At 39.7% G+C, this 14908-nt stretch overlaps 1 protein-coding gene across 1 annotated transcript in view; it reads left to right on the top strand.

The window, feature by feature from the left end:
* Positions 1-4816: 4816 nt before the first annotated feature.
* LOC131248852 (uncharacterized) overlaps positions 4817-14908 on the top strand; it is a 68679-nt gene continuing 58587 nt past the window's right edge. Inside the window, exon 1 of the mRNA XM_058249330.1 lies at positions 4817-5251. Within this exon, the coding sequence (XP_058105313.1) occupies positions 5065-5251 (187 nt within the window). The 5' untranslated portion in view covers positions 4817-5064. The remainder of the gene's footprint in view (positions 5252-14908) is intronic.

The raw sequence follows: 14908 nt of genomic DNA, 5'->3' as shown, positions 1-14908 counted from the left end.
CCTGTCTTTTCTTCAAGTTTCGCCTTTTGTACCGAGGTAGACTGGTGGGGCCATGGTGCAATTGTGTTAGTTCTTATTCCCGCCTCCACCTGTTCCCCTGCACGGATTAGCTGAGTAAAATTGGCATATGAGTATGAAATCAGATATCCTGATATGTTTAGATTGGTCGAATGGACGATCATAGAGATATGTTCTTCTTCATCAATTGGTGTTTTCATTTGTGCGGCCATGGTTCTCCATCATCCCATATATGTAGACAATGTTTCGTTGCCCCTTTGCCTAAGGGCTGTCAAGTTTGACCTTCGAGGTATTTAGATTGTACGCAAAACGATTTATAAAGGCTTGGGACAATTGTTCCCATGTTCTAATCTTGTGATAGTCTAGAGATGTGTATCAATCTAATACATCACCCCTTAGGAATTTTTTGAATAGACGGATCAATGCCCCGTCATCTTTTGACATGGCATCAAGTTCACCGCAAAAAGCCTTTAAATGTGTATTTGGGCATCCTGTGCCGTCGTATCGTTGAAATTTGGGCACCTCGAAGTTTGTAGGTACCTTAACATCGGGGAATGGACAAGGATCCTTGAATTTCGTGGACGGGAGTTCCACCCTATGTTGTTTCTAAAGTTCATTTTGCATGGCCCTTAGTTAGTTCTCGAAGTCGATCGAATTCATTTGGTTGGGACAAAGGAGGTCGCACTCCTTTTGGCATTCGGTTAGCCTCTTATTTATAATGATCGACTTCTTCGATATTCCTGTGTTCCTTGGTCAGAGGGATATAACGCATGTTGTGGTGAGGGAATTGGAATGTGGCCCCACCGAGAGGGTGAGCTTGGACGAATGGATATCCATGAACAATAGGTATTTTCTGTGGTTGACTGGGTGGAAATTGAAATAAAATCCCACTGGGAGAAGGTTGTTGGAATTGACTAGACTATGATTGACTAGAATGTGTTGGTTGAAGTATTGCTTGACTCCCGTCAGGAGGAGAGTGTGTTGGAGTTTGAATTGCTGTGACTAGTGTGTTTTGAAAGTGAACATGATTTTCGGTAAGGGGAATGAGTTGAAATGGATTGATAGTTGGGTTTGATAGATTTACATAGATGCTTGGTGGATGCTTGTTATGAATGAGTGGTGCAATTTTTGCGTGAATGTAGTTCACAATGTTCTCTAACTTGTTCAAGCCGCGAGTGAGATTAGTTGTCGAGAGAGTGGATGCGGTCGGTTGAGAGGCTTATGGTCTTAGTGATTTTGGAGGAGTTGGAGGATTGCCACCTTGAGCTAACATTACTGCTTATGCACGGGTTCAGATGATGCTTTGGTAGGTACGTGATGATTGTGCAGGGCGGTGAGCCTGCAATTGATTTCTGGGCGCAATGGTGGCAGAATGGCCCGTTACTATCTCACAATTGGTTTACTTTGCAAAGTTTTTTTTTTTTTTTTTTTTTTGTGTGTGTTATATATATATATATATATATATATATATATTAATAAGGCAAATGTACAATAAACATAAGTGTCAGGAAAATATAGGACCAGTGCACACTGGATTAACAAAAAGGTAAATAGACTAGTGTGAACTGAATTGCAGAAAAATAAATAAATCAGTGACAACTGGAATACTGGACGTAGATAGGAAAGTAAAGTGGACCAGTGTAGATTGGAATGTAAGATACTTGCGGGAAAGTAAAAGGGACCAGTTTACACTGAAACACAGGATGTAAGAAGGAAAGTAAATAAACTAGTATAGACTGAAATACAGGATGCTTGCAAGAAAGTAAAAGGGACCAGTTTGCATTGGAATGCAAGATGTAGACAGGAAAGTAAAGTGGACCAATATAGACCGGAATGTAGGATGCATATATGAAAGTAAACGGATTAGTATACATTGGATTGTCAGCGAATTAGTGTGTTAGTAGGAGACCGGTATTTACTAGAATGTTAGAAAACATGATACTGAAAGTAAATAAGACCAATATTCACTAAAGTGCATGAAAGTAAATATGCTGAATTTATAAAATTCTCATAAATTGAAAACTTATGTGTTTCCAGATGGGCTTAGGCTAGTAACTAACACAATCCCTAGCAAAATCGCCATTTAGTCAACACCTCCACCACACGAGTGTGACGTGTTCTTGGGATACCATTTTATGGGGGGGGAGGGGGGGGCGCTATAAATACGTGGTACTGAATTACACTTTGTGGGATATAAATTTCAGTCGGAGTTGTAATTAATAGGAAGAATTTGATTAATCTAAATATATCTGGATTTATGTTGAATTTTGAGATCCGTACTATTGGGGCGGTCCATATATGTCCCTTCGTACGCGACAATCCAGTTGCATATGAAAGTACAGGAAATTAACTGGTCCATTGGTTACAATTATTTTGCCCACCAAACACTGGTTTCATGTGAAAATGTGTTTTGTTGGCCCCACGCATGGGAGGAAGATGGATGGTTAGAAAAATGATACAAAAAATGATACAACGATCCGTGTACGTTCATCACGTAGTTGCGCTAAGCCTGCTCAACGAACCCTCTCAGTATTTGTGACAGATAACATACATCGGTTAGGGCACACCTGATGAGCGTTCTTGATCCTTCAGGCATGAGCACATTGGTACGTGTGCCAGAAATCCCCAATTCAATCTTTCTTCGCGGAATCGTCTCATCCTCGACCACCTAGGACGCTTACCGAGCGGATTAGGTGAGAACCCGGATCCACCAGGTGGATGGGACCCCTTACTGTGGGGTCCACTGTGATGTATATGACTACATCCACGCCGTCCGTCTATATTGAAAGCTCATTTTAGGGTATGATCCATGAATGAAGCAATTCCAAATCTCAATGTACCATAGCACAAGAAACAATGTTGAATGACTATTAAAAACTTTTTGTCTGGTATAAAAGCTTTGGATTAAGATGATATATGTGTCGTCTCTTCATACGGGTGTTTGTGACCTTATCAATAAGTAGGATGGCAAATAAACGTTCAAGTGGAATTCATGAAGTTTTTAACGGTGAAGATTCAATCAATACTGTTTCCTGTGGTGTGGTCAAGATAAGATTTGAGTCCAATTCATTTTTTAGGATCATGACCTAAAACTAACTTTCAAAATGGTTGGACGGTGTGGATTTAAGGAAAATAAATCACTGTGCGCCCCATAGTCAGGTGTCCCACCCACCTCGGTAGATCCGGGTCTCACCTAATCCGCTCCCGGACTCCAAATCCAGACCGCAGAAAAATGTAAACCGCTATAGATTGCGTATGTTCCCAGAATCAGATTGATTAGACCGTTCGGACCTTTGACCGATGGACATTTACCTCTAATATTTTGGACCGTTCGCTATTTATCATTGCACTGTCCACCAAACGATTATTTAGATCAAACTGTTACAATGAACCCACGGTTTTGGGAAAACGGATTGGCTACTCTCCCTGCCACCAGCCAATGGCTGATGGTTGGTGCTCTGTAGGCCCCACTATGATGTATGTGTTTCATCCATTCCGTCCATCTAGGTTTCTAGATCATATTGTAGTATGATACCAAAAATGAGGTATATCCCAATCTCAAGTGGACCACGTTACAGGAAACAGTGTTGGATAAGTGTTGACCATTAAAAACCATTTGGCGGCCATAAAAGTTTTGGATCAAGCTGATTTTTGTTTTTCCCCTTCATCTGGGCCTGTAGGACCTAATCAACAGATTGGATATCAAATAAGCTGTACGGTGGGCCTTAGGAGGATTTTAATGTTGGATATCCAATCAATATTGTTTTCCTGTGGTGTGGTCGACTTAAGATATATGTCCATCTCATTTTTAATTTATAACCTAAAGTGATCTGTACAAATTGATGAACAGAATGGATGGAATACATACAACATGGTGGGGCCCATAGAGCACCGATCACCAGCCACCGGGCTGCTGGCAGTGGGAGTAGCCAATCCGTTTCCCAGTTTTGGTGGTTTGGATTTCGACGCCTCACCTGAATGGCTGAAACTATAAACTTTGATACAGGGTGTGAGGTGATGGATGATACACATGCACTTCCAAATTGCATACGTGGCACACAAGTAACTCAAATTAAACGGTCCAAAACATGGGTCTTGGTTTAGATATACCATGCACGAAAAATTCCACTCATTTGATGATCCGACCGGGGATTGGTGGACTTTCATTGGATGGTTAAAAGCGACAAACATCCAACGGTCCAATCTCAAAAAAAAAAAAAAAACTCTTCGCCAATCAAAGGTTAGGACTTTTAGTCAGTTCAATTTTAGTTAGACTCTGGCATGTATTCAACTTTCCAATTCTGAGTGCCAGCGTATCTAGCAACGTACTATGACAGAGTATCAAGTAATTCCTGGTGTCCTGATGACGCAGGGCAATTTGCACCTTGGTACGTTTTGTGTCTATCGCGACTCAGAAACTAGCATGGGTCACTGCGTATTGGGGCCCACATGCTGAGTGTTCTGATGATCGGAACCGTCCATTTGTGAAATATACGATATAGGTCTTTGTTATCATATTTATAGATGATTTTAGAACAAAAAAAAAGATTTATAGTGAATCAGGTTAAACACTAAAAATCAAAGTTTAGCTTCATCAATAAATCGTCACTATAATAGAATATATTACCTAAGATAGAAGCGAGAATATGGACGGTCCAAATTATTGGCCCTCTCATCATGTGGGCCCCAGTGGCCGTCGAAGTATGCTAGTCTCTGAGACGCGACAGAGGCAAAACAAACTCGTTTACAGTCAGGAGTCAGAAGGCCAATTTGGTAATTTTCAGTCGAGAGGTGAACTTTTAACATCCCATCTCAATCACCAGAAGAATTCCAAAAAAAAAAAACAAAAATCCTCCATTTTCAAAACCTCGTTTCTATTTTCAAATCTCTCTCTTTCAGATCTGCTCTTTCGTATCTCTCCTTCCGATTTCAGTTCATTTTTCCTTTTCCATGAGGATATCTTCTTTTATTAGGAATATGATCTTTGGATTTGAGTTCTGAGAGGAGGAAAAGAGAAAGAAGGAAGACAATTATAGGAAGGATTGGATGGGGGCCGTGCCTTCTACGCCGCGGACGAACGCACGGCCGCACGACACGGCGGAGTACCTGATCGGAGTCTTCGTTGGGAATAAACCCTTCCCTCTCTCCTCTGATTTCTGGCAGAAGCTTCTCGAGCTCCCTCTCACCCTCCGATGGCCCACCAACCGTGTCCTCGATGCCTGCCAGATCTTCGGTCAGCTTCGCAATCTCCTTCTCCTTTTCCCTTCTTTATGTTCTTTTTAGTTGTAGATTTCGGTTTGCCTGAGCTTGATCCGCACCGTTGCTGGGTGGATCATGCTTTTGGGTTGGTTGTGGTGGGAAATTGGCTTCGACCTGATGTTCCTGACCGTCTGATTGGTAACCCACAAATTGATGGTGGAAAATGGGTACTGGCCGCGGTTCGTGGCAGTGAATGTGGTAAATTCCATCAGTTGGATGGGTAGGATCATCCTGTCAGATGGGTGGGGCTCACCAATCATGAAATGTGATTCTCAATTTGATTGTTGTGGCTGGATGATGCAGGACATGAAAATTAAATATGTTATGCAAGATCTCAGGCTTAGATCACACTAATTCAGAACAATCACATAATTATTCCACATCCCACACAAAAGCTCAAACATTCAAGCAAGGAGAATCTGCGCGGGTCTAGGCCTACACAGGCTAGGACTGGATCAGTAAAATTATGGACCAAACGATACTCAAAGGGAAATAGCAATCATCCACACATGCACAACAATCAGTCCCTAATCCAAGGGATTCACGAATTACAATTCAGACAACCTTAGGGTAAGAAAAGGGGCAAAGAAAGTAAAAATCACGCAATCTAGGGTTAGGGTTATGAAAAACTGGTGTGAAAGGGGAAAATAGGAAGAAAACTTGAACCAAACGACAGCTCCTACTTGTGGATTGTGGCCTGGGCCTGACGCACGTGCGTAGGAGGTTGGCCGCATGTGCGTAGGAGGTTGGCCGCATGTGCGCTGGGGGCTCGAATCCCAAAACGGCCTTCTAGGCTCTGGTTGGCTAGGGGGGACTGCAAACCCTCCACATCTCGTGGCGATTCGACGTGCGGTCTGGGCGTAGTGCTTCGTCGAAGTTTCGGCCCTCCTGTAGGGCCAGATTTTGGAAACTGGCTGTAGGGAGAAGAACAGTTGCAAAACAGGCGGATTTGAAGCGAAGATGATCGTAGAATGGGAGAAATGTGGATGATAAAAGATGGGTGGATTGGAATAGACGTGGCTTCGCACCACGGTAGTTAGCCCTTCGAAAAGGGAGGGCTTCACACCCACTTGAATTTTTCCATAACTCAGAAACTCAGAGAGCAGAAAAACACGCATGAATTTTTATTCAACTTCAATGAATGAAAAAGCTAAAGGGTTGTCTATTTATAGGCAAACCCTATACCCCAAAACTCGCGTTATGTGCGCAAACTATTACTTGGCGATGAAGTAAACTAAAATAAAGACTAATAAAAGAAATATAATCTATCCATGATATTCTAAATAACATAGATAAGTAAAACTTAAAGTATGAAATTAATTAGACTAGCGGGCCCGATCATTAGATCCCATGATGGGCTTTATTTGACTATCGGGCCCACTTCAATGAATCAAATTCTGTCTTCTAACTAGGAGGCCCTCCCTTGATGTCGTCATCGATCTAGATTGACGGTGGGGCCCTCCTTATTCTTGCTTGCGTACGTACGTAAGGGGCGGCGTGCGCGCGAAGGTGTCTCGTATCGGTATCGGTTGGCGTAATGGTGCCCTCCAAAACCGATATGGATACGGGGGCGTAACGGTGATACAGGGGTGTAACGGTCCGTAACGGTGCATTTTTTTTTTTTTGCCAAAAAAATATGAAAAAATATGGATTAAATCCGAAATATTCTAAGCATTCCAAATATGCATTCATTTATAAATTGGAACATGTTTATAGTGGTGTAACGGTCCACTCTTTGGTAAGAAGTTGTATCGGACTGTCGGATTAATTTTTTAACCAGGTAATTTGAATTTGACTACAAAATTCATATATTTAATTTTTTAAATATGTAATTTATATACTTAACAACTTGATATCATTTCTCCCAATAGTTCTTTAAAAAAATGAAATTAAATTTAGGTAGATGGCATTGCCAATTTGGGGCTGACTTGGAGGACCAATCTATTCTCCAAATCAGCCTCAAATTCATGCCATTTATTGTGATTATCCCACTTATAAATTGGTGGACATTTATTGGATAGTGAATCATAAAAAAAAATAAAATCCCTATTTTAAAAAATAGAAGTTCACAAATTAATAATTAAAACTATTCAAATAATTTGATTTTGGCATTGTGAGTTAGCAATTGCAGTCCATAATTTAATTGTCAAATTTCAAGTTAATATATGTCTCGTGTACAATTTTTTAAAGCTTGAATTATGAGGGACTCGGATGTAAAGTGCAGCACACGTGTCAAAGTTTTTTGGGCCTAACCCGTGATGAATGTGTGATATCTACACCATCCATCTATTTTGCCAAATAATTTTAGGGCATGAGCCCAAAAATGAGGCACATCCAAAGCTCAGGTAGATTGCACCATAAGAAACAACAATAATTAAACGTTCACCGTTAAAAATTTATTGGGGGCTAGAAAAGTTTTAGATCAAGCTGACATGTGTGTTTTCTCTTCATCCACGTCAATGTGACCCAATTAACAGGTTAGATTGAAAATAAACATTACGGTGGACTTTAAGTAATTTTTAATGGTGAGCATTCTATAATCATTATTTTCTATGGTGTGGTCCACCTGAGATTTGGATATTTTTAATTTTTTGAATCCTGACTTAAAATGACGTGGCAAAATGGATGGACGATATGGGTAAAATATATACATTACGGGGGGCCCAATAAACATTACCGTGCGCCCTACGAATTAATTGTGAAAATCATTATCTCTGCTGCTATTTTTGGCGTGGTCCACATGATCGCTGGATATAGTTTATTTTTTGGCTGGTGCTCTAAAATGATCTCTGAAAAATAGATGAACGGTGTAGATGTGATAAATACATCACCGTGGAGCCCATATAACTTTGATCTCCTTTGAACCGTTCGTACAACTCGGAGCTCGAGGAGTGTCAGTGCTCGTCTTTGCGTGACACGTACCTACAGCTGCTGGAAATAAAAAGAAAAAAGGAGAGAGAGGGAAACGAAAAGAAAAAACAGAGGGAAAGAAAGAAAAGAAAAAAAGAGGGAAAGGGGGAAAGAAGAGATTGAGAGAGAGAGAGAGAGAAAGAAGAAGAAGAACAGGAAGGAGAGAGAGTGAGAGAGAGGAAGAGGAAGAAGAAGAAGAAGAAAGAGAAGAAGAAGAAGAGAAGAAAGCAAAAAAAGGTAAGGTTTTTTTTTTTGTTTTTTTGTCCCACCGTTACCGTTACGTATCGGCCGTTACGGCCGATACGTAACCGATTTGGGATACCCTTGTGCGCGCGCGTGATGTCCCCATGAACTCTCCCCAGCTGCAAAGATTTCACCATCGGCGAAATAAAACTCCTAAACCGCTCAAGGATGTCAGGATCGAGTCTCCAAAGCTCCTCCTCAGTGAGCTACGTGCTGTCTGAAGTTGGGTGTGACTTCCATTTAACTAGGTACTTTTGAAAACCGCCGTCCGACGTTGAAACTATCTGATGGTCTAGAATATCCTCTATTTCTTCTCTGGGTGTGTGAAGGTTAGGTATGGGAGGTAGAGGCTGGGAAAAAAGGTCGGGAAGAGGAACTACTCCAATATGTTGAATGCATGTGCAAACGTTCGTAGAGCGTAGATTGTTGCTACTACAGCATACACTGCTGGCCATTATTTTAGATAATCTTGAACCGAGCCAAGCTTGCCTGGTACTTGGTATTGTTGGAGAATGAAATGAGTTATTGGGTTTCTTTATCTGCTAAAAAAAGAAGAAGAAATGAGTCATTGGGTGATTCATTAGCTGAAGCAGACCAGGTTAGATAAAATTTGACCGAGTCAGAATGACTGGGTTGAGTTGTATTATCTTTGTCTGTTGAAGTCAAACTTTGAAACTATTATGTAAAAACCACGTGACTAACTCATGAAGGATGGTTGAAGAAGAGCAAGTGTACTACTCGAAGTAAGCATGACTGAGTGGGCCATGCAACGCATGGGCTGCATGCTAGTTGCATGGAGAGTAAGTATTTATTGTAGAGCCATTCGATCTGAAATGTTGCTGGCTGAGAGCTGCAGATTTCCTCAATGTGGTTTGCCAGTCAAGGGTTGTAGACTTGCAGTGGAATTGCAACATTTTTTATGCAATTGCATGGGCCAGTGACCCTAAAATAGGGCCATTGCCACTTGAAGTATTAAAAGCAACATCACGATGACTGTTTTAGATTTTTGATAACTTTCACCTAGTGCTTTAAACAGCGCGTAGCATATAGCGTAGCGTTTGGCCCTATATAGTGTGTAGTGTAAGCTATATAGCGTATAGCATAAGCTACATGATACTTAATATTTTTTAATTAAAATAATAGAAAATATGATAAAATTTACAAAATACATAATTCCTTTTGGGTTTTTGACTGCAAATCTAGATTGTCAACCACATATTTCCTTGTAAAATCTGTCTCTTTGCCTTTAGACATCTCTAAGCGTGACCTCTTTTTTTTTTTTTTTTAATCTAAAATTTAAATTTATTGAAACATCACAAATTCACAATATGGACCACAATTTGGATGGTTCGGATTGATCTAAGTGCTCTATCCACGATATGGACCACAATTTAAATGGTCCAGATTGATTTAATGTAGCGCCACATGTGATGGGGATGAATCATGACCATTTTAAAATAGTTGTTGAACTAGCATAGAAGAAAAACTAAAAAAAGAGAGGAGATTTTAGGTAGCATACGCTACCTGCGCTACATTGTACGCTACGCTACATGTAGCATACGTTACGCGCTACGCTACGAGCACTATTGAAAACACTGCTTTCACCTAATTAGGAATGGGTCCCATCTTGCCTACCAATGATAGGCCTTTAAAGGCTTCTAGTTTTGACCTGTAGGATCCTCCTCTTGTATGACATAGACTTCTAGGTAATCCACTCCTACGAAATACACTCCCTCTTGTATGAAATAGACTTCTAGATAATCCATTCCTACAAAATATACTCTTGGATGTGTGTATTTCTCTTTCCTAAAAGAGAAGATTTTGTTACTTTACTTCCTGGTCCTTTCATGACTCCCAACTCTTATGACCTAAGTCCTATTGAATCCTCTCTATCAACAACCTTCACTCACACATGCCCCTTTTGACAAAAGAATCTGTTCATATTCTGGTAATCTTGTATCGAGTGAATTTAGACTAAAAAAGGCCTAATCTTGTATCTACTCTTGGGGTTCTTTTGATGATGATTGGGGACCATGCAGTCCTGCATCAACCGTCCTAGTTGAAAGTTACTCAACCTTGAGTGAAATTTATCACATGCCTTGATTGCGTGTTCGTCAATCATCTCCAATGCTGTCAAATTGCATATGCGATCGCATAATCCTATGCGCATATGCGATCGCACAATCGCATATGCGACCACATATTTTTTGTTTTAATTTTAATTTTTTTGAAATTTTTTTAAAAATTGAAAAATATGGAAAAATTCAAAAAAATTGTAAAAAAAGAAGAAATTAAGGGTAACTTTCCTAAGTTAATAAATAACTAATTTTACAAATTTAAAATATATTTGAGAGAAATAAAATCAATTAAACAATGAATTAAATAACAAGTGCTTGAATCTTGATCTTTCAACTTCCAAGAGAGGGAATGTAGGGGGGAAGAGAGAGAGAGAGACCACTTGGAAGTACGAAATATAAGAGAGAGATTAAGACCACTTGGAAGTAGGAAATATAAGAGAGAGAGAGAGATTAAGACCACTTGGAATTAAGAAATGTAAGAGAAGAATAGAGTAAAAGAGTTTTGGAGTGAGAATATTGCAAATGGGGGAGGTTTGGAAGCCTTATTATAGACAAAAAGTTTTTTTTTCAAAAAAAAATAATAAAATAATGTGCCAACCATTGGCCAATATGCGATTACATATGCTATATGCACTCGCATACATCGCATATGATTGCATATTTTCGTATATGCAACATATGCGATCGCATATGTGCCAGATCGCATATGCCATGATCACATATGCGGTCGCACATGACAACAATGATCATCTCTATTTCATTCATACTAATCCAAGGGGACTTTTCTCTCCATTGGATCAAACATTGGAGTGTGATACCATCTTCATCATTGATCTAGCATCTGCCCAAAATTGCACCAGCTTCATCTGTGGCCTAATTCGACATGTATCCAAATAATTTGTGTTTTCACTAGGCGGACTGGTTTGTAGATCATAAAGATTGGAGATGTTGAATATCAGTGAGATATGTGTCTAACAGTTTGATCTCTTCTTTGTGGTCCCCTATCTTATTCTTGATCTTAGATGTGCCGATCTTCTTCTTTCAAACTTGTTGTATACTTAAATACGCCCATTGGAAATTGCTCCCTTCATAGATGCACCATCAAGCTAGGTATTCCATAATGGTAATGTTGGCTGTAACGGCCTCCTAACAGATTGTTACGGGGCTGTTACGGGCCGTTACGAGGCAATTCTTCTGTTACCTATTTTGGGATACCTTGGCATCAAGTCATATTCAATATACATATTTTATTGTTGTTGTTGATCTATGTTGGCTTTGTACTTCACGTTCAACTCCATGAATTGTTGCTTCACTTATTAATTTACCATCTACACATCCTCTTAGCCATAGCTTCTACATCATCACCAAACTTTTTCTAAATTTGGCGAAGGCACCAAATTTAGAGTGTGCTTTGGTCTCTGTGCATAATTGATTTTCTAGTTGATCTGTTCTTCATGTTATTGAACACAATACCAATTGAAGACTACATACGTCCGAATGTTTTTTCTTGTTGCTTGTGAGTATTTCCAAATGCATGGTTCATCACTTCTGTTTTCCCGTCGGTTTGAGGATGGCACACACTTCTATGTTATTTTTGTGTCTCACAGTGCTTCCACACAATCCTCCAAAAATAGCTAAGGAACTTCATCTCAATTAGGGGTGATTCGAAACTCCATGCAAGCATATAAAGTTTTTAGAAAGAACAAATTTGAGGTCAGGAACGAAGATTACTTCTTAGGATTTTTTTTTCTTTCTTGGAGTTTCTTCATATGATACCATTTTTCGTTTTGCTTTTTTAAAATTATTTTTTATTTTTCTTCTCCTTTCCTTGCTGTAACCGTTGCATACTTGCAAGCGGAGTTTCTCCCACCATGTTGACACCAATCCATTGAATTTAATCGCAACCAACTTTGCGTTTCAATCACCAAGAACTTTCAGGTTATCAAAGAACCTCTCAAGTGTTGCCAACCAATAAAGGAATTTTATGATGTGACCTGCCTGTTAAAATTTGGGTGAATCCACTTTGGTTTGGAGTTCTTGGTCACGGCTTGTTGTGTCATCATCATTGACTCTGTGTGGATGCCCTGCGGTTAAGGCTCAAATTCCTCATCACTTGACTCTCCAAGTGAAGTTCCTGTCGCGGAAGTCGATGGGGTGGGAAATAGTTTGTGATTGGGTCACGGGGATCTTGCAAACCCATCATATTTATGCTTCTAGACAATTGGCTCAAATCCTAATCCTGTTCTTAGATAGTTGGAGCTCTTGAAATTTTATTTTGGTTACATATTGCTTCAAAATCCCCTCAACACTCTTTGACCTTTGTTTCCACCTTGATCAGCCTCAGGATTTTTGTGGAAATCTATGCGGATTGATTTGGATCAAAGCCAAATTATTGGATTTTCGCAACATGCCTCAGATCAACTTGAAGCAATTATGGACCTAGGATCTAGAAAGGGAGTGCTTTGATACCATTTAGCGCAAAAAAGATTGAGGGGGAGTAAAAGAAAGACTTAACAAGAGCATTCAATTGCAAATTGATGCAAGTTCCAAGTGGCCTGTATCGATCTATATAATTATAAAGGGATGAAAAGGAAAAGAATCTCTTCTCACGTTCGCCAATGTTCCATAAATGAAATATAAAATCCATTCTGTTCTCCCAATTGTATTTCTTATACTTACACCCTAGACCTTGCTTCCCATATGAAGAATATTAAAAGTAGAGATTTGCTGAGGGCCCGTTTGGCATTGCTTCTAGCAATTGCAGAATTGGTTCTCGAGAAACAATTCTTTGAAATTGTTTCTTGAGAATTGCTTATGTGAAGAAGGACATGTTTGGTAAACATGCATAAGAAAACAATTTTCCCATACCTTAAAAAAAAAAGAAAAAAAGAAAAGAAAAAAAAAGAAACAAGAAGAAAGTAGAAAAATTATCCAAGAAGGTTTCAATGGCGAGCATTGAACTAGTGTTTCCTATGGTGTGGGCCACTTATGTCTTCTCTCTACTTGTTTAGAGTCATACCCTAACATGATATGGCGACACAAATGGATGGAGTGGCTGTCACATGGTCATTGCAGTGGGCTCCACATCGTTGTAGGTGGGGTTTATAGGAAAGTCACATTCGTCTGGCTTCTCTAAAGATGAGATTTACTAAGCCCACACACGCGTGCAATGCAACTCATGTACACACCACACATTTGCCATCATGACACATAGGTCTGAGATCCAATCCATCAATTAGAAAGGTACCACTATTTTGTTACCTTTTCCCAAAAAGAATAAAAAATGATAGCCCAAGAATTAGGTTGATCCATTGGTCAAGTGGGCCACATTTTGCTAAACAAGTGTAGGGCTTTAAAACACTTGGCTAAAGTTTTCTAACCTATCCACCTATTTCCAATATTGGAGCCCACCTTCTGAGTGGATCGGATTACTTTGAGGGAAATCATGGTTGGACCAATCGGTGGATGGATTTTATCTTGGACCTACGTGCCATGATGGCACATGTCTAGGTGTACAGCTCTATCCTCATGTGCAATTAACAAACCTTCCAACACTAGAGAGATCTGCACTTCTATGAGTGATTTTGGGTAGTTTGTAGAAGTGGAAATAACTATAGGAAATGGGGGGCTAGGCGTTGTGGAAAAAAAGTGTAAATTTGGAAAATTGTTTTTCTAAAATTGAGTAATTAAGTGGCCAACCAAACATACTTAAGAGCCCTAAAAATAGAAACATTTTTTTTTTAGCAAAGCCAAACAAGTCCTAAGTCTACATGCATTTACACGACAACTTATGTACATGCCACACATTTGTTAGCATGGCACATTGGCATGAGATCTAATATTTGTTAGAGCAATTCCACTATGTAGATGCTCTTGCCCAAGAATCAGGTCGGTCCACTCATCTTGTGGGCCTCAATTTATGAAACAAATATATGACTGAAAAAACTTGGCTGAAGTTTTTTACCCATCTAGTTGCTTCTAAAATCGTGGCTCACCTGCTGAACGGACTAGCTTTATTTGCATATTAGAACATCCACACAGTCAAACCCATTTAATGGATGACTTGGATATGGGGCCAGTATGCCATGCTCGGAAATGTGGTGGCATGTGCATGATTTCACAGACTGATCATTCTCATGGGGCAAAGACATGGACTTAGCCAAATTATGCTCATCTTGTACCCTAGAGATTTTACATAGAGAGTAGAGAATTATGGATAGGGTTACAACTTACAAGCATGTAGAGAGTTGTAGAGAATACTAGACTTGTATAGAGTTGGATGGAGGCCTTTAGAATGTTCTAGAGTTCTCCAGTGGTTTCTTGTAGCTAGAGTAATTTAGTATTCTAAAAAGTTTCAAGATTGTTCATGGCCATTGGATGATCGTCACATGGCACAAGCT

The sequence above is a fragment of the Magnolia sinica genome, chromosome 6 (genome assembly GCF_029962835.1).
Source record: "Magnolia sinica isolate HGM2019 chromosome 6, MsV1, whole genome shotgun sequence".
NCBI classification, from domain to species: Eukaryota; Viridiplantae; Streptophyta; class Magnoliopsida; order Magnoliales; family Magnoliaceae; genus Magnolia; species Magnolia sinica.
This window is presented reverse-complemented; position numbering and strand designations above follow the sequence as displayed.